Consider the following 22,508-nt stretch of genomic DNA (forward strand, 5'->3'; position numbering starts at 1 on the left):
ACACACTCCTAAACCTTGTGGAAAGCCTTCCCAGAAGAGTTGAAGCTGTTATAGCTGCAAAGGGTGGGCCAACGTCATATTAAACCCTATGGATTAAGAATGGGATGTCACTTAAGTTCATATGCGTCTAAAGGCAGATGAGCGAATACTTTTGGCAATATAGTGTATATTTCTTGATTTATACTAGACATTATCAAACTATTATTTGTCAAAGTTTAGCATTTGTTTGAGTTTAGTTTTTGACTGGTTTGAAGTGTCAGTTTTTGCAATAATGTCACATTATGCGTACAATCGAACCAGTTCTGCACTATGCATGTACTAAAGTCTCCCCTTCATTTCTGTGTATGTTTTTTCTGCATTGTGGCTGATTTATTATTATTTATGTATTGTATTTGACAAATAAAAAAGCTCTTTTTTTTTTTTTTTTTTTTTTTTTTTTTTTTGTCTTTCCCATTCATGTTCGGTAAATTTTGACCTCGAACAGCAAAGGTGTCGCAACCCCAGTTCCGAAAAAGTTGGGACAGTATGAAAAATTATAATAAAAACAAAAAGGAGTGATTTGTAAATTATATTCACCCTTTGCTATATTGAAAGCTCTACAACTACATATTATATGATATTTTACCTTGTGAATTTCATAGTTTTTTTCAAGTTTTTCAAATCAGATGATTGCAACATGCTCCCAAAAATGTGAGACGGGCAATTTAAGACTAATAACAATTTGACGAGTTAAAATAAGGCAATGTGAAACAGGAGATGCTAAACAGGTGAGGCAATCGTGTCATAGTCCTTCAAGAGCAAGGATCATTCGAGACTTGTCAATTTACCAACAGATGACATATTGGAAGGATTTTGGCCATTTCACCCTCTACAGTGCACAATATAGGTAAAAGATTCAAGGAATCTGATCAAATCTTAGTGCATAAAGGGCAAGACGAAAACCCACTTCTGAATGCACGTAATCTCTGATCCCTCAGACGTCACTGTCTTAAAAAACATCATTCATCTGTATTCGTAATCATAATGAGCTTTATTGCCAAGTATGCTTACACATACAAGGAATATGTCTTGGTGACAGGAGCTTCCAGTACACAACAATACAAAACAGCAACAAGACAGAGATAATAAAACAAATAATAATAAAAAAATAAATAAATAGAATAAAAATAAAAATTTTATAGAAAATTAAGTATATATAGAATACAAAATAAGACAATATATATATATATACACATACACACACACACGCACACACACACACAGTGTTGGGGAGTAACGGAATACATGTAACGGGATTACGTATTTAAAATACAAAATATTAGTAACTGTATTCCACTACAGATACAATTTAAATCATTGGTATTTAGAATACAGTTACATTCAAAAAGTATTTTGATTACTGAAGAGATTACTTTGCATTTTATTATCATTTGTTTCATTTCATATTTAGTCCTTTCAGATGGAAAACATTTATACATATAAATGATGTGATCCAAAGTGCATTTGAACAGCAGTGAAACACCTTCTTATGATGTGTTACATTCATACAAGTTCATACTGTTGTGAGTGAAAAGGTCGATATGATGTCATTGAGGAGTTTTCCCTTGGGAGCGTAATAGAGGAGCTACATCACGTTTCTACAGCTTAATAAGAAAACAATTAGAAACGCTTTGACAGATGAAACATAAATTCCATAAAATACATGATTACATGCCTTGTCAATGTTTTTTATGAGGTTAGGGTATTTTTTACAAGAAATGTTAACCAATGTAGCCTTTAACATCATATAGAAAGCTACAACCAATATATCAATGATGAAAATGCACGTTGGAGCAAAACTTTTTTTCTCTAGTAAGACCTTTGATATTAGAGCAAAGATGTACTGCAAAAATCTTATTCTTAATGAGAATTTAAATATTGTTTTTCTGTAAAATATCAAAATATCCTTAAAGCAAGATAAATTTAAGTTAATTTTCTTACTTTATTTACTTGTTTATGGTCAAAACAAGTGAAAAAAATCTACCAGTGCTGAAGAAGTACTCCAAAGTATTTAGAATACATTACTGACCTTGTGTAATCTAATGGAATACATTACAAATTAAATTTTACAGCATGTATTCTGTAATCTGTAGTGGAATACATTTCAAAAGTAACCCTCACAACCCTGTATATATATATATATATACACATACACACACACATATTATAATTTTTTTTTCACATTTTAGAATAATAGTAAAGTCATCAAAACTATGGAATAACATAAATGGAAATATGGGAATTATGTTGTGACTAAACAAAATCCAAAATAAATCAAAACTGTGTTATATTTTAACATCTTCAAAGTAGTCACCCTTTGCCTAGAATTTGCAGACATGTACTCTTGACATTTTCTCAACTAACTTCTTGAGGTATCACCCTGGGATGCTTTTGAAACAGTATTGAAGGAGTTCCCATCTATGTTGGACACTTAGTGGCTGCTTTTCTTTATTATTTGGTCCAAGTCATCAATTTCAAAAACTTTATTTTTATAATGAAATAAATTAATATGGTAGCACAATTATATTTTTGTCTGCAAAACTCATTTCAAACATTTAAGCATACGCCTTCAGATCAAAAAATTTTTAAGATCATGAGAAACATTTCAGTCAAGTGTTTCAAAACTTTTGACCGGTAGTCAAAATATGTGTATATATATATATATATATATATATATATATATATATATATATATATATATATATATATATATATATATATATACACACACACACACACAGTATATATATAATATATTGTCTTATTGTGTATTCTATATATACTTTATTTTAATGGATATCATGAACATGGGCTTGGGATTACTTTAGTAACCACAGATGCAAGTTAAGACTTTGCTATGCAAAGCAGAAGCCCTACATCAACACTGTCCAGAAGCGCTGCTGACTTCTCTGGACTCGGTCTCATCTTAGATGGAAAGTAGATCAGTGGAACAGTGTTTTGTGGTCCGACGAGTCCACATTTCAAATAGTTTTTGAAAAACACAGCCGTCGTGTTCTCCGGGCCAAAGAGGAAAAGGACCATCCAAGCTGTTATCAGTGTCAGGTCCAACAGCCAGTGTCTGTATGGGCTAGGGGTGTGTCAGTGCCTTTAATGCAGACAGATATGTACAACTTTTGGAGCAACATATACTGCCATCCAGCTCTGTTTTTTCCAGGGACATCCCTACATTTTCCAGCAGGACAACTTCAGACCACATACTGCCTGGATTACAAGTGCATGGCTGTGTAAACAGAGATTATGGGTGCTGGACTGGCCTGCCTGCGGTCCTGACCTGCCTCCAATTGAGAATGTGTGCCGCATTATGAAGCACACAATATGGATATTGTGCAGCTGAAGACCTGTATAATGGTTGAATGGAGGTAAATTCCACTTTTTAAACTTAACAAACTTGTGTCTTCAGTGCCCAAATGCTTAATAAGTGTTATTAGAACAAATGGTGATGTTTCACAGTGGTAAACACTCAACTGTCCCAACTTTTTTGGAGTGTGTTGCAATGATCTGATTTGAAATTACTGCACATAAAAAACAATGAAATTCACAAGGTAAAACATCATATAATGTGTAGTTGTAGTGCTTTCAATATAGCAAAGGGTGAATATAATTTACAAATCACTCCTTTTTGTTTTTATTAGCATTTTTCATACTGTCCCAACTTTTTAAGAATTGGGGTTGTACCACTCAGATAAACAAAACCATTTTTATTACATCAGAAAAACGGATTTAGGTCCAAAATGACCAAACAGAATGGGAAGGTTAACAAAAAAAAATGTAATTCCTTAATACATTTTTATAATTTATTTATTTATGTCAAACATTTTATAACACACCTCTACATGACGTGAGGGTCTTTCTTTCTACTGGCCAAAGATGATTCTACTAGAAAACGCATTTGCGATCTATTATTGCTATAGTAACAAAAGCAACTTTCACACGCATCTGGTTAATAGCAAAAGGTGCTCTCTTATTTCAGTTTTGTTGTTAATTTTTTGGTTATTTTTAATTGTTTCAAGAGACACCATGCTTCATACATGTTGTTGACTCAAGTGATGTGAAACAAACTATCTTGGACTCCAGCTTTAGAAGATATGACTTTACTGACAACCATATACACCACACTTGAGGGCCAAGCTGTATAAACATACAAATACAATGATGTCACACATACTGATGTACCACACATGTGAAGTCAATACACTAAACAGGCTGCTAGCCTACCGCCATGATACATCTAGGGCAGCACAAATCCATTAGTGCTTTCACCCACCACCCCCCATTCATAACACGTCAAACCTTGTAAAGTTTCATGTAGAAGTCCATTTATCTGCCAAGGATGCAAAGAGTATGCCAGCAATTGTCCTTTAAGCCAGGTCTGTTGTTTCTGTGCCAAACCCTCCCCGACAGAACCTTAATCCAGCTCTGACAACTCTAGCTCGCCGTGGAGTGGTCTATACCTTTCCATCAAGACCAGATCATCTCTCAACAGGGCACACTTAGTTTTGGGCCAAAACACTCGGACTAAACAACCAGAATCTAGATTCCTGTCCATGTGCAGAGCGTGAGTCAACTAACTGACTGTCTGTATAGTGATCAAATAAAAAACGTGGAGCTTCAACAAAATAGAGGATGACACAAAGTATTCAAATCATGCCACAATACTGAAAGACCTGTACCTGATGTTATATATCTTTTAAAATACCACATACACTATATAAGGAGTTTTCCTGTGGAGCTTGGTGAAACTTTGTGTATTATGTGTTTAAAATAGAACTGTTCAATCTGTAGTGCTAAAAACTAGCATTTCTGAGCCATTATAACATATTATGTACCGTATTTAACATTAAAATTAGTGTTATAAAGCTGTTCAGTCAAAATGATCATACATGAAATCTGCGTGTTAGTTCCAGTTTTTTTTCACCTAAAGTGTGCCCAATGTGCCAAAAGCCATCACAATGCGATGAATATTCACGCCCTCAAAATCTCCTATGCTGTGCCTTTGATGTCATATCCCTTTTTTTTTTTTTTTTTTAGCCACCAAGATACTACATTTGCAAAGAAGTTAGTTAAAAGACTGCTGTTTTGGTCCCAGTACTGTTATGGTTAAGTTTAGGGTTTGGTTTAGAAGTAGATTAATGTAATTACTACTCAAATGTTACCAAAAATTGTTTCCTGTGCCTTTCATGTCACATCATTTACACGACTGTCGTTCCAGCTTCGGCCACTGGGGGCAGTTCAGAAATTTGGAAAGTAAGGACCAAGTTTAGCAGACAAAAAAAAAAAAATCGATTTATGTGGTAGGACAAAACGGTAAAGTCTTTTCTATTAATGTTAACCACAAACCTTATTTAACTTAGGCTATAAATTGAAAACTGCCATTCTAAAAACCCACTCGAAAATATTGTGGGAAACCATGGTAAATTAACCTTCTAAGTTGGCCTACAAATTGACGTCATGACTGAACAGCTCTATAATGCTAGTTATTATATCAAATATATCATAGTAATTATCTCAAACGCCAGTATATTTGCTTCATACTTCGATACTTTTCCTCTCTTCAGTCCTCAGTGGTAAGATAGGCATGTTCCCTGTCTGTGCCCTCCACACTCAGGAAGCAGTTGGTGGTGTGGCCGATTCCACTGGGCAGAACCCGCTCCCTTAGCATGGCATTAATTACTGTACTCTTTCCATTACTGGTCCTGAGAAATAACATTTAACATCCATAAACAGTCTATTTATCTTCTTTGATTTAATAGTAGCTCAAACATTGAATCAAAACATGCTTAGTTACAAAATGGCTGAAAAAAGATGCTGAAAAAAAGCCCCCCTCAGAGTAACGTTCAGTTTTCGCTGCCTCATTTATGGTTTATTGTCTTACAAAACAAAACATTTATTTATTTGGATTGAACACCAAAAGAACAAGAGCAAATACATTAATGACTCATCTTATTCTTCTGGCCTGTTGTCACCATATGGTTTACATACCAGTGAGCTTAGATCAGTCATTACTGTTGGTTTACCTGCCAAAGAAGGCCACCTTCATATGTCTGCGGGATTACACATCTTTGATGACGGTGAGTTTCCTGGAGCAGGCCTGGATCTGCAGACACTGGTCCTCCTCTGCAACACGCTCTAGATCTTTGCTCTTCCATGTCTCTGGCTACCACACACATATACACAGCTTACGTCAAATACCACCTCAGAGCAAAGAACACGACCAGCAGTTCTTCTCCAAAGACTTGCCTTAGGTGAGAGATATAGTCTTGAAGAAAGTAATAACAACTCTATCAAAAAAGTACTTTGGAGGTAACATGATACAGTAATGATATCAGATGGAATTAATATAGTAATTAGATATATACCATGGTAGTAAATGATAAAACCATATTCGTATACCATAGTATAAATCACAAAAATCACTATAAATCACATAGTATGTCACTTCTCTAAAAATAATGGAATTACCATGGTATATGGTACAAACAAAATAAAACATGTTAACACCATGGTCAGTTTCTGTAAGATAGACAAACTAAATACAGATAGTAAAACAACATACTGTCAAATATACTGCATGTATAACAATAACATAAACAATGAAAAAACAAAATATTTATTATAGTAATTAGAAATAGGACAATTGTGTTAGTTGATCCAACAAACCCTCTACAAAATCTGATCCTTCTCTAACAAACTCCACCATCTGGTCAAACAGCACTGATCGTCCTCTTTGCCACCACAAAGTGCTGCAGTGGTGAAATATTATCCTGGCAGTAAAATTCACAGTTTAGATGACTAAACACAGGGTGAGAAAAAGTTATATAATCCAAGCCTATATATTGGGTCATTGGTACTCTTTTTGCCAACAGAATGTGCAGTTTTTCAAATGAGGTCAAAAAGTATCTTCATTATAAGGGTATAAATCCTTTCCCAAAACACCTGTTTTAGGCTTGATTGTTACTTTGTGTATTCAAAACTCCTGTAACCATTAGAGAAGTCTGCCTGTGTACAGTATGTTGAGGCTGTCTGATCAGATTTATCAATACTGATCAAGTCTGTGCAGAGCCTCACTAGTGACCTCAAATCCTCTTATCCAGGACTTAATTAAGTGGACAGCTTCCTATCACCTGTTCTCTAACCACAAAATGCCATTTATAACATCAGTTAGAGTTTTAGTATTATCTCTGTGCCTCTGGGAAGGGGCTTCTCTCATGTACCTTTGGAAGCTCAGCAGATGTCAAGACTTGGAATATGACACACAAGCTGCATGGACTACTTTTTATGATACTTTGGGGTCCTTTTTTAAAGAGTCAGTACCAATTACCATTGTAGTAAAAGACAGACCAGGATATTAATTAAAACATCTCCTTTTGTGTTTCGCATAAGAAAGTCATATGGGTTTGGAATTACATAAGGATGAGTAAATAACAACATAATTTTTATTTTGGGGTACACAATTTCGATCAAATCTTGTAGATTTTTGTATTTAATCTGAAAGGAACATCTCAGACTCTGAGCAAAGTAAACCCCATTACTACTGTAGTTCCACTTTTTAAAACTACAAAGGCACTAGGACCCTGCAGCTGGTGATAATGGGGAGAGAGTAAGGGATGGCAGGAACAGAGGAATGAGCCAAACACAAGACAAACGAGGGAAGGGGACCCAGGAACACACTGTTAGAGACAGACAGGGGCTAATATAAGAGACAGGAGGCTGAAGAGAGACAGAGGAGTGGACAAACTAGAGGAGGAGGTGGAGTCTGGACTGAGAGGACGCTAAAAAGAGTGGATCACGAAAAGGAGCCTTCAAAACAGAGAAATCTTGCTGAGTGGGCCACTGACACAGAAGGTGAGACACAGGCTGGATGTGGAATAAACTGGAGCCTGGCAAGAGTTCAACTGGTGAACTAAATTATCATCACTGAAGGAATTACTAAAAACATAAACAGACAGAACTGTCAAAATGCACCGGGGAGAGCAGAAGACAATCCAACATTATTAAAAACCAAAAGAAGAAGGTGAGATACCACCCACAGAGAGAGAGACTGAGTATACCACACACAGGCTTTATCACAGCCAATCATACCGCAACTGAGCAACAAACACTAACAATTAACAAACACATTAACAAAGCCACACAGAGAGTATTTATAGAATACACACCTTCGCACAGTGCGTGACTATAACACATACGCTAAATGCCCATAACTCAAGCTTACAGTTTAGACTATGGTCAGGGAGCATAGAGAATCTTGGATGACACAGAAGGGCAGACTGACTGACTGAGAAGCAGAAGATTGGTGAGGCTTCACAGACAACTCTCACGGCACTTAACACTATGAACACTTCATGTGGAGGACAACAAAAACACTACAAACTGATCTGAACCAAATTTTGGATTGTCTTCTCCACTTCAAAAACCACCTTGGAAATCAAAGAAGACCATCTCCAAACCATTGACCAGAGCATCTTCTTCAAGTCAAGATCCTAAGAACCATCATCAGCCTAAGGTCAACCTGAAACTGTGGACTCTTCCAAAAGTAAGGTCACAACTGTCTTCACACTTTGAACCTGCATGGATTCCGCACCGCCATTCTTGGATCTCCTTCTTTATTAAGGAATAATTGCATTGTAACCCACAGGACGTCTGGTCACCTCCCCATGAAGGGATGGAAGCTGTGTACTGAGCTGCCTACAAGGAGTTGAGTGAAGTGGACGTTCACCTACTGAGACTGCAGCATGAAGCTCAGGCATGGGGCAAGAGGGGCACTGCTGTCCTTATTGATAAGCTTATTGCTGACTACATGCAAAACACATGAGAGTGACGAGAGTCTTGAGCTCCAGGAGGAGAACAATACTGTCAGCACTGAGAGCCCTGTAAGTAATATTCCATATACACACCTGCTGTTCACCTGTCAAGGCCTAAATGGAGCACACATTGCCACTGTGGGAAATCTCATAAATCAGGGTGAAATTGCTAGGGGTGTGTCTACCATTATACATGAGGGAAAGTATGGTAATGGCCACTGTAAACCTTGTGGAGAAAGTGATCTTATTCTTAATTGCTGATGCCTTTCTGCAGAAAGAATTTGCATATTTGCTGTAATGGTAGCTTTAAAGATCTTGCAGTATCCAAAGCCCTGAAATGCTTAATATCTTTTACAGGAGACTGTATCCTCTGACATAGCCTTCGTGAGCCCCCACAGGACATGGATAGTTTTTAGGGACAACTCCAACAAGGGTGGAAATAAGAAACCAAGAGGAAACAAAAGACTCTCCAAGGTAATCTGTGATTCAACATATAAGCCTAGAGAGAAAATGTTTGAATAATTGCACTGCTAAACAAGAATGATCTTGATACATAGAGTAAAAACTACATTGAATATTCAGTAAAGGTTTAAGGAAGTCTTCTAAAACTGAATTAAAATAGATTCACCGATCTGTCAAAAAATATGCCAAAAATGTACCTTTAGTGTTACAACAGCTTTCCACTGAGGCAGTACACTCAATATACACACACTGTACACACTTTTCACCCTTAGGTAATAGAAGACACTTAAGGTACTAAAATGTACCCTTTAAAGACAGATAATAAGACACTTAAAGTACTAATATGTACCAATATGTTACAAATACATTCCAACTGACATGTAAAGGGTGCAATGGGTGTACCTTTGTGGGTACTGCCCCAGTGACAAGCTGCAGTTCCCCTAAAGGTACAATGTTTGCAGTGTTTTCCTGACAGTGCACAGTATGCACAGAGAGCCCCAATGGGGCCGATACAACAACATGTCTACTCTGAGAAAGTGACTAATCCTTCACCTTTGGATGGATTTCCCTTTGGTTTTTATGTAATGTTAAGGTAACTTAAAAAATTTTTACACTTCCAGCATGGCCTTCCAGGTCCACCAGGCCCTCCTGGTCCCCAGGGGCCTCCTGGTCCTCCGGGCCCCCTACTGCCACATCATGAAGAATTGATACAGGACTTTCAAGTCAAACTGAAAGGTATACTGGAATTTTTGAATGCAGACCGTTCACACACCATTACCTATCATGCCAGAGTGAAAATAGAGACTGTATCTCATGATTGTATGAGGTAAGGTTTTCACAAAATGTGACTGTCGATTTATTTATAGTCCATCTGACAGACCTGAGCAACTATCGATTTATTTATAGTCCATCTGACAGACCTGAGCAAGACTTACTCTTTTAAAGTAAAGAACAAGCTGTTAAAGTGCCATTACACACTCTTGGGGCTTGTGTGAATTTGTAGGTTGCCATTTGGCTTACATTGTGCTCCATCTAAAGATTTAGTTTATTTGTGCTGAGGCAGTGATGGATGTACATTACACAAAGACACCAGATAAGCACACAATAGAGCTGGGTGATTACTCAAATTTTATTTTCAATTATGATTTTGGCTTCCAATGATTATGAAAACAAGATAATCGAGATAAAAGATTATTGTGTCGCATTTCGTTTCACAATGAAACACCCTGCCGTTATATCTTTAAAGCATCCTTTATTAAAGTTCAGATAATAATGAAACGGGATATGAAAATAAACTCAGAAACTAGCATTTCTCTGTGCAGTCAGCGCCACGTCTATGAGTTGCGTGAAGTGACCGGGGAAGAGATTGAATCTTCTACCGGCTGATGAACACTCTGGCGCGGGACGTGCGTTTGCCACAGCTAGATTATAACGTGACGTAGTGAATCATAATATATGTGTCACGTTCACTGTGTGTATCTTATCATGAAGAAAATCGGCAATACGAAGCTCTGTTAAGAAGAGAAAGTTTGTTTTTTGTGAGTAAAGATGGATCGAAGTGAACATAAATGTGAGCGAGTGTAGTCTTATCCCACTATACACTGGAACAAAATACGTTTTTGATTAGTCTTTTTTGGCTTGTTTTCCAAAATAATATCTAAAACTAATTTAAAACAATGTACATTTACTTTAGGAGCTATACTGCAGAAGAACAAATTGTTATTGGAGAATTTTGAATACAACATTTAATCAGGGCTCGACATTAACGCTTGTTAAAAGTGGATTTTTTAAGGGGCAAGTGAAAGAGAATTACTTGCCCGACCGGACAAACAGACTGATTAAAACGTCAATAATGAAAAAATAACTGGCTATATTTGTGATAGCCTAGGCCTGTGTCACTTATTAGAAAGTTAATATTCTTATTCTGCTGTTGAAAGTAATCCAGAGCACGTAATTTTATAATTCGCAAGCGATCTAGTAACAGCTGCGCCCTGTTTGATTGACAGGCGGCGTATGTGTGTGTGCTGAACATGCTCACGCTAATGCGCACCTGAACGGTCAAATACATTTCAAAATTCTCAAATTGGTGAGATATTCATATAAATACAGAGAGTGATGTCTAAAGTGAATGTAAACAACGGAGAAAACAGTAGATTTGTATAAATGTAAGCTAATAGACCTGCTGCTATCAAGTGTGCCATTATAATAATCAAACAATCACAACATGAAAACGAGAAAACACTCACTGCTCTTGACTGAGTAGCTTTAGTAGCTTTAAAAAGTATTAATGTATTATAATCATACAGAAAAGACCAGTTGTAGTTTTATGTTGCATTTCATTCTGAATGTTTACTTGAATACTTGATAGCCTAATGCTGTTCAAAAGTATTAAATCTGTTAAAAAAAGCACTGAATTTTCTTAATTTTTATTTTTTGTTCTATTATTTTTAATATATTTCTATTCTTTGCTGTTTTTTAATTTTATTTTATTACTGACTGTTTACTAGTCTTAAATAATTACTTAAGAACATGAAAACCTTCTTCCATAATTAACATAATAGTTATTATGTGTTATTATTTGTTGTGGTTTTGAAGCGGGTATTGAGAATCATCAAATTTCACGACCAACTCCTGAAAATTTGGTATTGTGATAATGTATAGCCTTTATTATACATGGTAGATCTTTCTGCAATAACATGATGAAAAAGTAGATCTCATTCCACAGAAGTATGAGCACCCCTGCTGTTAATGATGGCGATGGAGGCTTTCCTTTATTTCACTATCATACATAACATAATATAATTATCATATGACAAAAGCCTCCTCCCCTACCCAGTTCAGTTTACATTTCAAGTTCAAGGAAATTTTTTAATTTTTTAAAGTTCAATAAATGCATGATGTTTCCAAAGTCAATGAGTAATCGTGTTAAATAATCGTGATCTCAATATTGACCAAAATAATCGTGATTATGATTTTTGCCATAATTGAGCAGCCCTAGTGCACAATTTAGTTAAATTAGTGTTAAGTAACTGCATTGTCATTAAAACCTTTCAAAGAGTTTGTTAAATACAATTGAATATGCCATCAAAGGTGTAGCACAATCAAATTGTTATTAGTAACACTGTGTGGTTCTATGGCTGCATGTGTTTTTGTTTGGGCTAGGTCACTTTCAGCGTTGCTTGATGTTTGGGATGTGTGTTGTCACGCTCATTTGTTTAGGAGGCTGCCTGTCTGATTGTGGGCTGGGCTGATCTCTTAATAGGTGTAATTTTCCAGGACGTGGATTTCACTTGGCCTGTCTAAAGAATTCCATAGATTCCAGAATGCGTGTGTGTGTTTGTGTGAGTGTGTGTGTGTGTGTGTGTGAGTGTGTGTGAGCGTGATTGTGTGTTGGAGCATTTCCAGGAAAGCAGACACAGGTCTGTTTGTGCTCTGCTGCAGTGAGCTGCGGGCTGTTCTGACAGCAATATAAAACATAAAGGCTCTTATTCACACAGTGAAGTGCAGTGGCGCCGCACGCTCATACACTTCAGCATTCTCTTCCCCTCACACTTCCATCCACTCTGTCTGCTCATACACACACTCACACACTCCAAATATTTACATCTCCTATTCACTGTGAGATTGTTTAATGACTTTATATGCAGCCAAGTGTCAGTCAAAGACAATCCCAAACATTTTCCACTGGCTGTATTTGAGTGTTATTGAGTCTGAGAGGCTGCATAGTCTGCTGCATTCTGCCCATATGCCACGGCATTTAAAACAGTGCAGCCAGATGTAGTAAGATCAATGGACATTAACTTTTGGTAAGAAGTTAACTTCCTTTAAAATCCTGCCATTCTCTTTCCACTCAGAGATGGTAAGAACCCACTGTCTGCTCTGTGATCAGCCCCCTCGTGTGGCGACGGCTTTCCGCTGCCGACTGCACCACAACATGCTGGTCCATCGTCGCAGTCTGCAGGAGCTCCAGCCCTTCAACGCTGTGAGTGGAAAAACAATTCCATCCCAACTAGAAACTCCAGAGCTTTGAAATTAAAATTTAACTCTAGGCTTTGGCCTGTCAGAAGTAGCCCTAACTGCATTAGGTACATTGGTTTAGCAGCGATGTTAGCTTTGGCTGATGGTGAAACAGATTGGCAAGCAAAGGAGAAGTGGTGGTAATGGAATAGAGTGGCAGTGGCATGTTCAATAATTCAATTTTTCTGTGTTTTCCAAAGCCGTCAAACACAGAGCAGTTCCATCAGAGAGGACAGGGCTTCAACACCAGCAGTGGCCGATACACAGCTCCCATGTCTGGGTTCTACCAGCTCACAGCTAGTCTGCAACTGGGTACGTGGTTGAGAGTTGCTTGTTCCAGGGCCTGTGTCATTAATTGAGTCTCCCCGAATTCCATCTCGGGCGTTTCGCAGCTAAAATACGGGGCAATACAGGACGTACCGCTTAAAATATGGGACAGTTGGCAACTCTAGCATGATAGTAAATACTACAATAGACAGGGTTGTGAGGGTTACTTTTGAAATGTATACCACTACAGATTACAGAATACATGCTGTAAAATGTAATTTGTAACGTATTCTGTTAGATTACTCAAGGTCAGTAACGTATTCAAAATACTTTGGATTACTTCTTCAGCACTGGTAGATTTTTTCACTTGTTTTGTTACTATAAAAACTCTGCCAGTACAGTAAGACAAAATACACATGTTAAAAATACATTCTCTGAAAAACCGAAATATCTTATGCAGTGTTGTTTCTAAAACAAGATTAATCTAAATGATCTTGTTTTAAGGATTTTTAGATATTTTTACAGGAAAACAATACAAAAATTATTATCAAGAATATGATTTTTGCCCTAATATCAAAGGTCTTACTAGAAAAAAAGAAATTATGATCCAACGTGAATTTTCTTGATAAAAAAATATGATCGTGCCTGGTAACGTGCATGTAAAATGGCTAGAAATAGCATTTTAGCTTAGCGTAAAGATGACAATTTACACAAGGATTATTTCTATTTCTTCTACTCCAAACTTACTTCAAACTTACTTCTCTGTCTGCTCGTATGAATGTAACACATCATAAGAAAGTGTTTCACTGCTGTTCAAATGCACTTTGGATCGCATCATTTATATGTATAAATGTTTTCCATCTGAAAGGACTAAATATTAAATGAAACAAATGAAAATAAAATGCAAAGTAATCTCTTCAGTAATCAAAATACTTTTTGAATGTAACTGTATTCTAATTACCAATGATTTAAATTGTAACTGTAGTGGAATACAGTTACTTATATTTTGTATTTTAAATACGATTTCCCGTTACATGTATTCCAATAGATAGTACTCCGATGATGTCACGACATAGCGCCATCACCATATTGTGGGGAGACAGATCTAAACAGTTCATCTGGTGGGACAGTGAGAGAAAGAATATTACCAAATACCATATAAAGTTTAATACTGGACATAAACTGGACAGTTTTGATTTTGAAATTGTAACCACTTGTTTTGTATATTTGCTATAATCTGATCAGCGTGTGAAGGAACACAAAGGAGTGAAAATCAGAGCACTCAGGCTACATAGTTAGCCAGGATGAATGGAAGAAAAAAAAAAACTTTCAGCGTGTATTCTGATCATGTCTTTTAAGGTAAATCTAGGAGAGGTAAGGATATATCTCCTGTTTTTACTGGAGTAATGCAGATGCCAGCTAAAGGCTACAGTACAGTCTTATGGTAGACTATAGTTTACCTGGCTGTTTTTGGCTCTGTTGTAAGTGTTCTGTTGAAGTCTTGGCCCTTTAGACAAAAATTTTAAGATAAATACTTGTTCACCTGTATACAGGGCTGGACAAATTGATGCCCTACGCTGACGTTCGCAATTGTCGGATGGATTGGGGGATGGTGCGGAAGTATGAGCGTGAGGCAATTGTCTGTGTTACGCGACTGCTATTGGGACATGAATAACGTATATCGTTCGAGTAAGGGCAGCCAGTGGAGTTTCTGGTGTGGGGAGCACCAGAAACTCCAGACCCTAGGGGGTAGTGTAAGATGGTGCCCCCCTAGAGAGTTGATGCCCTACGCAGACTGCATAATATGCAAATAGGGAGCTGCGTAACTGCCTATAAAAATGCTGAATGATGATAAATTGAACATTGAACCCACAAAACTAGATTCTATGCCATGTTTACATAAAGCAGTCAGGACTCGCAACAGTTAGCATTAGCATGCAAGCTTGCTTTCATATCTTGTTGTGTGTAGGCTCTTATTTATTAAGTATTCCTGTATTAATGTTTGACTGCGTCTAATTTATTCATTTATTTTCAAGTAGACAATGCAATACAAGGTAATACAAAACTTGGCTGGGTCTCGTCTCTAAAGTCGGGAGTAAACACTCTCATTGTACATGCAGCAGGTATCAGTGAGTCTAATTGAACTAATAGACTTTGAATAAAGAGACCCTTTTTGATTTATGAATATGATATGCTTTGAATGCGTAAAATGACAAACAGAAAAGCAATAATTACACAAGAAGCCTGTTTTACTTATATTGTTTGAACACAGTTAATGAAGTGAGCTAACAGTGGACAGAAGAGCTAAATCTATACATAATAAAAAAATAAAAATATAGCACATTACAATGGAGGGGAATCCCATGGCAGACGTTGAATTTGACAAACAGATAAGTGATATTTCAATAGAAATATTCGACCAATATTTTGATCTCAATGACTTCTGGTAAACAAATACATAGGCCAGACCCAATAACATCTTCTGTGTCTTTATTTGTACAAAGTATAATTTGCATATATAAAGCTTTATTATTTAATACTTGTGTTACAATGTGTTTTTATTAAATTACCCTTGTGGTGGCAATAATGTGGTCATCATCTCGATTGTTCTTTACCACTGGTAAACTTGTAATGTCCAGTGCCTATCCATAGATGAAATAATACATGATTTTAGAGACTTAAATATCTTTCCTGACTCATGTAAGCACTATCAGTGTGCATTTAGCATTTAGGATTTCACAGCACGTGGGTACTTTGAGAACCAGAAGCATTTTTTCTTACAATTTGGAAGGATCCAATCCAGCAATTATGTTTCTTCATATTCATCTTCTCATAACACCTTCATGAAATATTATACAACGTTTTTATATACACTTTCATGGTTTTCACGATCGCACTGTTTCGAATTTCTTCGAATATCTTGTTTGTACTGGAGAAACGCAGTGCTTTGTTTACCACTGTTTCCACCCATTATGGGGCGGGGGCGTGTTTGATGGCGTAATCGAATACTATCCACATCGCTTGAATATTTATTGTCTTAATAAGGAAAATCAATATATTGGGTAAACTTTATGACATATCACATATAACTAAAGCAAGAAATGTTCAAATTAAATGTTTCTCTTTGTGTTTTAAATGAGCATGCTTACTGATTAGTTTGCTATGCTACCATTGCATCATGAATTCCCTACAGTTCCCTTATCCTACTAAGCTAACATATTCAGCGCAAGTACTTTACGTAATAATATCAAAATGTTGAATTTAGTGCTATAAGTCAAAATAAATGTTTGTAGTAATTAACATTATGCTACAAATGCTGCTAATAGAGTTTAACTTGTATTAACCCAAAATATTCCTTTAATCATAACATACAGTCTGCATTAATATTGTGCTCCAAGTGTTCTGGGATAGGGAACTCACCCTCTCCAGCACCACTTCAGCTTCAGTGAGTCTTGAGACTATGGATATACATGTACTGTATCTGTATATTGGAATACCAACCAAAGCAACTATATATGCACTAGCAGGTAATTGAGCTGTTAGATCAAGGCTTTTCAACTCCCTTCCTGGTGAGCCTATATGTCCTAGTACGTTTAACTCCAGCCGTAATCAAACACACCTGAACAAGCAAATCAAGGTCTTACTTGAAAATTAAGGCAGGTGTGTAAGAGCACGTTTCTCAATAAACTCTGCAAGATGGTGGTCTATCAGGATTGGAGTTGAAGAACCCTGGCTTAAACTATTAAAACCCTGAAAGATATGTTTTATTGCATCATGCTGCAAGTTGAAGCACATGCAATGCCTTATTCCTGATTGCATCATGTCATTTTTCAGAGAGTTTGGGGCAGAATGGGCCTATCCTACATTCTGTCCCTCAGATAAAGCTCAGTGGAACAGGGGTGGGGTCATTGTACAGAACACTGTCTCTGCCTACCACAATCCTTCTAACTTGTGAAAACACTTGTGTATCTGTGTTTGTGTGTTTTCTCTCAGAATCCAATGAGCCTCAGAAGAAGCCTCAGGCCAGGCAGAGGGACAGTGTCAAGGCGTCCATATGTATAGAGTCTCTTTGTCAGAGTAATGTGTAAGTGGTAACGATCCATGTTCATGTCCAGTAACTTCTTAATTGCACTGACTGTCTAAACTGTTTTTCTAACACCACACAGTCAGTCAAGTATATGAGTTCCAAACCATAATTAATGTGTTTATAATAATGCAGGTCTCTGGAGACAGTGACTGGAGTAAGTGCTACAGGGGGAGTATTCAGTATTCTCCTCACAGGAACTCTTTACCTACAGGTACGACCAACTGACAAGCAGAACACAAGCAAATATAAAACGTATTTTAAATATAAATTTGCAGTGAAGTGCCTTGACGAGCACAGTTCTATTTGGTATTCTGACATACTTTCTACTGAAACAGGAAGTAGGCTAGGGACATGTCGAATGGCTCGTCCCTTTTTAAAACAATATCCAGTAGGCTTTAGGGTACATCACAGCACACACACAGCAATTTTGCAGATTTTAAACAAACACAAACTGCAATCCTCTGTGCCAACATTGATGAGAGAAATCTACGGCCTGGGAAAGACTGCAAAAATCCAGTTTCTATTATTTTGGTCTTGTTTTACAGTACAAATATCTAAACACCATGAAACAAGATAAATTTACTATATTTAAGATATTTTGACTGGTATTGTTTCTTATTTTTTCATAAACAAGTGGCAAAAAAATTAAAACAAAGTAAATTTGTCTTATTTTAATGGTTTTTAGATGTTTTTTATTGGAAAACAAGTACAAAAATGTTTATATATATATATATATATATATATATATATATATATATATATATATATATATATATATACACACACACACACACACACACACACAGTTGAAGTTAGAAATTTACATACACTTAGGTTGAAGTCATTAAAACTCATTTTTTTAAACACCACAGATTTAATATTAGCAAACAATAGTTTTGGCAAGTCGTTTAGGACATCTACTTTGTGCATGACATGAGTAATTTTTCCAACAATTGTTTATAGACAGATTGTTTAACTTTTAATTGACTATATCACAATTCCAGAAGTTTACATACACTAAGTTAACTGTGCCTTTAAACAGCTTGGAAAATTCCAGAAAATGATGTCAAGCCTTTAAATAATTAGCCAATTAGCTTCTAATAGGAGGTGTACTGAATTGGAGGTGTACCTGTAGATGTATTTTAAAGCCTACCTTCAAACTCAGTGCCTCTTTTCTTGACATCATGGGAAAATCAAAATAAATCAGCCAAGACCTCAGAAAAAAAAATTGTGGACCTCCACAAGTCTGGTTCATCCTTGGGAGAAATTTCCAAATGCCTGAAGGTAAAACGTTCATCTATACAAACAATAGTATGCAAGTATAAACACCATGGGACCACGCAGCCATCATACCGCTCAGGAAGGAGACACATTCTGTCTCCTAGAGATGAACGTAGTTTGGTGTGAAAAGTGCAAATCAATCCCAGAACAACAGCAAATGACCTTATGAAGATGCTGGAGGAAACAGGTAGACAAGTATCTATATCCACAGTAAAATGAGTCCTATATCGACATAACCTGAAAGACTGCTCAGCAAGAAAGAAGTCACTGCTCCAAAACTGCCAGTGGCGATTTCTCAGGGCCAGCAAAGCCTTCTCTGCTGGTGTAAGATGCCTAATAAATACATATTTTTTCATCCTTTCATTCTCATTGATCTTTTTGCTTATGTATTTATTCCTTGATGCTTACAAGCAAAGTGTGACAACTGGTTCACAAATCGCATGCCCGAAGCAGCACGTGAGTTTGTGCTCCACCCCGTCAGGCCTTCAGAATTTCCACAGAATCCCTCAACAGTGTAAGTGAATAGACATCTAAAGTTAGATTGTCAGATTCAACAGCCAATCAGATTGATTTATTTGTTGTTGGTAGGTGTGGTCTTTAGGATATGTTCCAGTCCAGGCCTTCTAGCTGGCCTTGAGTGACGCAATCATGCTTTAAATGATGTACGTAATTTGAAAACGAAGAGCGCGAGATCTCTGTCATCGCTGTCTCATCTTGAGAAAGAGATCCTTATGGATTTAAAAACCTAAGATGTTCTACATGATCATGCGATTGATTAATTAAACAGGAAAGGAGGTCTGATTTTCACTTCAAGCAAATTGGTAAGTGCTTTTTGCATTGTTATAGCAACATCATGAGTTTTCTAAGTGTAAATTAGGCTGCTTGAGCATTCAGTGTCAGATCAGGTTTTGAAAAGTAACCGTGTACCCTGATGAAACTAAATTTATTGCAAGCAAAATTGAAATTGCAAATATTATTAGAGAGCTTTTTCTTGGTATTAGACCTCCTTGGTTCTGGCTATCGTGCGTGGACGTGTTTTTAAAATGTCAATTAGTATTATTTGTTGACTGCCACGTAATGTATGATAGGCATACGGTGTATTATACACTGTGAAACTGTGTTTTGAAGGCCTAGACTTAAAATGCATGGGCCGCGGCTGAAATCCGCCATTAAAAAAAAGCCAGAATACAGTTTGCAAGTGTACATGGGGACAAAGATCTTACTTTTTGGAGAAATTTCCTCTGGTCTAATGAAACAAAAATGTAACTGTTTGGCCATAATGACCATCATTATGTTTGGAGGAAAAAGGGTGAGGCTTGCAAGCTGAAGAACACCATCCCAACCATGAAGCATGGGGGTGGCAGCATCATGTTGTGGGGGTGCTTTGCTGCAGGAGGGACTGGTGCACTTCACAAAACAGATGGCATCACGAGGAAAGAAAATTATGTGGATATATTGAAGTAACATCTTAAGACATAAGCCAGGAAGTTAAAGCTCGGTCACAAATGGGTCTTCCAAATGAACAATGACCCCAAGCATACCTCCAAAGTTGTGGCAAAATGGCTTAAGGACAACAAAGGACAACAAAGTCAAGGCATTGGAGTGGCCATCACAAAGCCCTGACCTCAATCTGATAGAAAATTTGTGGGCAGAACTGAAAAAGCATGTGCGAGCAAGGAGGCCTACAAACCTGACTCAGTTACACCAGTTCTGTCTGGAGGAATGGGCCAAAATTACAGCAACTTATTATGAGAAGCTTGTGGAAGGCTACCCAAAAGGTTTGACCCAAGTTAAACAATTTAAAGGCAATGCTAGCAAATACTAACAAAGTGTATGTAAACTTCTGACCCACTGGGAATGTGATGAAAGAAATAAAAGCTGAAATAAATCATTCTCTCTACTATTATTGTGATATATAACATTCTTAAAATAAAGTAGTGATCCTAACTGACCTAAGACAGGGAATGTTTTCTATGATTAAATGTCAGGAACTGTGAAAAACTGAGTTTAAATGTATTTGGCTAAAGTGTATGTACATTTCTGACTTCAACTGTATATATATATATATATATATATATATATATATATATATATATATATATATATCTTTTTTTTTTTTTTTTTTCAGTAAAACCCTTCATATATGGGCCCCTTTTTTAATTTGATCTGTCATTGCAGGGGCCTGTTATGCTTCAGGGGCCTTGACAATGTTGTCACTCCCTGTTGGAATCCTTGTGCTATGCAAAGACAGAGTCATTTCAAATACTAGTTTGTTCTCTCTCTCTCATACTCTCTCTTGCAAACAAACAAACAAAAACTTCCTCAATGTATTTGGTTTGTATTTCACAGGCTGGAGAGTATGTGTCTATTCTAATCGACAATGGAACAGGCTCCGCCCTCACAATTCTCCAAGACAGTCTGTTTTCTGGCATCCTTATTGGAGTATGAGGACACAAACAGAAACCAATGACTACCAATAATCCAGCAATAATCACCCAACAAAATACACATCTTTATTTAGGTAAGGGTATTGAGGACATAGTTGAATAATAATTGCATAAGAGGGAGGACTCTTTTCAAGCACTTAAAAGAGAATCTAAGCAGCTTCAGTAATTATCTTAACATTGTTGCCAGGGCAGCAGGATAGCACTGCTATTTCTTTCCAAAATAATGGCAACACCTAAATGCTGTTCATAAAGATGTATGTAATTTTGCCATGTGGTATGTTAATACTGTATATTCCATTCTCACAGGGTTGAAGTTGTATTTATTTGTATTTGCTTTTGAAACAATTGCTGATATTTGTGTATGTTTGTAATAAAACACTTCTATAACTGTTGAAACATGCTCTGGGAATTACTTTCAGTGAAGTTTAGTGATTTACATAAATGGCGCCTCAGGAAAGTGTTTCAATGTGTATTTAAAGCTTTGGCTTGATGCACAGCTGCTGCTATATGAAACATTGTTATGTGATTTATTCATTTAAAATATTCATTTATGGGTGAATTACAATTCATAACTGAATAGTTTTAGAAAACAGACACCTTTTTGTTATGTCTTCTGAGACCTTGTGTTATTTACATGTTAAATTCTAAAGCAACTACCACCACAAAAACAGTAGTAGTTTATGGAGCACTCATTTCCACAGCATTCTAGTAATGCATGGGAACAAAGTCTTATTTAAAAGGGCAGGAGTTTGGGAGGATATAATGCAAATTTAAAGCAAAATGTACACAATTATTTACACAAAAGATTAATGTTGGTTAATGGTAATGCTGGTGAATTTAAGTGTAAGCAGACCAAGATCCAAATACTCAGAAATAATGTTGAATGTAGACGATATGTTCTAGTAGTGGATAGGATGAGGTCATCACGCTGGAAGAGTGGCGCCTGGTGTTTGGCACTGTGCCCCCCCCCCCCCCCCCCACACACACACACTCTCTCTCTCTTTCTCTTACACACTCACATAAAAACCATCTAAATGAATGCTCTGCTATACTTTCCAGGAAAACATCTAACATAAAATTTGAGGT

At 36.7% G+C, this 22,508-nt stretch overlaps 1 protein-coding gene and 1 pseudogene across 1 annotated transcript; one reads left to right on the forward strand and one right to left on the reverse strand.

The window, feature by feature from the left end:
• Positions 1 to 8,647, reverse strand: part of LOC127442248 (mitofusin-1-like) — a 23,371-nt pseudogene extending 14,724 nt beyond the window's left edge.
• si:ch1073-184j22.1 (erythroferrone) lies at positions 7,708 to 21,818 on the forward strand. The gene is made up of 9 exons (XM_051701016.1): positions 7,708 to 8,593; positions 8,696 to 8,930; positions 9,219 to 9,335; positions 9,944 to 10,058; positions 13,178 to 13,305; positions 13,541 to 13,652; positions 17,601 to 17,691; positions 17,827 to 17,905; positions 21,325 to 21,818. The coding sequence occupies exons 2-9, from the start codon at positions 8,793 to 8,795 to the stop codon at positions 21,421 to 21,423; spliced, it is 879 nt and encodes a 292-aa protein (XP_051556976.1). The 5' UTR covers positions 7,708 to 8,593; positions 8,696 to 8,792; the 3' UTR covers positions 21,424 to 21,818.
• The last annotated feature ends 690 nt before the right edge of the window (positions 21,819 to 22,508 follow it).

The sequence above is a fragment of the Myxocyprinus asiaticus genome, chromosome 6 (assembly GCF_019703515.2).
Source record: "Myxocyprinus asiaticus isolate MX2 ecotype Aquarium Trade chromosome 6, UBuf_Myxa_2, whole genome shotgun sequence".
Classification (NCBI taxonomy): Eukaryota; Metazoa; Chordata; class Actinopteri; order Cypriniformes; family Catostomidae; genus Myxocyprinus; species Myxocyprinus asiaticus.

Bases quoted from the DNA above. Each gene is read 5' to 3' on its own strand.
- si:ch1073-184j22.1 (XM_051701016.1), top strand. From the start codon at position 8,793: ATGAAGCTCAGGCATGGGGCAAGAGGGGCACTGCTGTCCTTATTGATA. The intron at 8,931-9,218 runs GTAAGTAATATT...TATCTTTTACAG, and splicing joins CTGTCAGCACTGAGAGCCCT to GAGACTGTATCCTCTGACAT. The intron at 13,653-17,600 runs GTACGTGGTTGA...GTTTTCTCTCAG, and splicing joins CACAGCTAGTCTGCAACTGG to AATCCAATGAGCCTCAGAAG.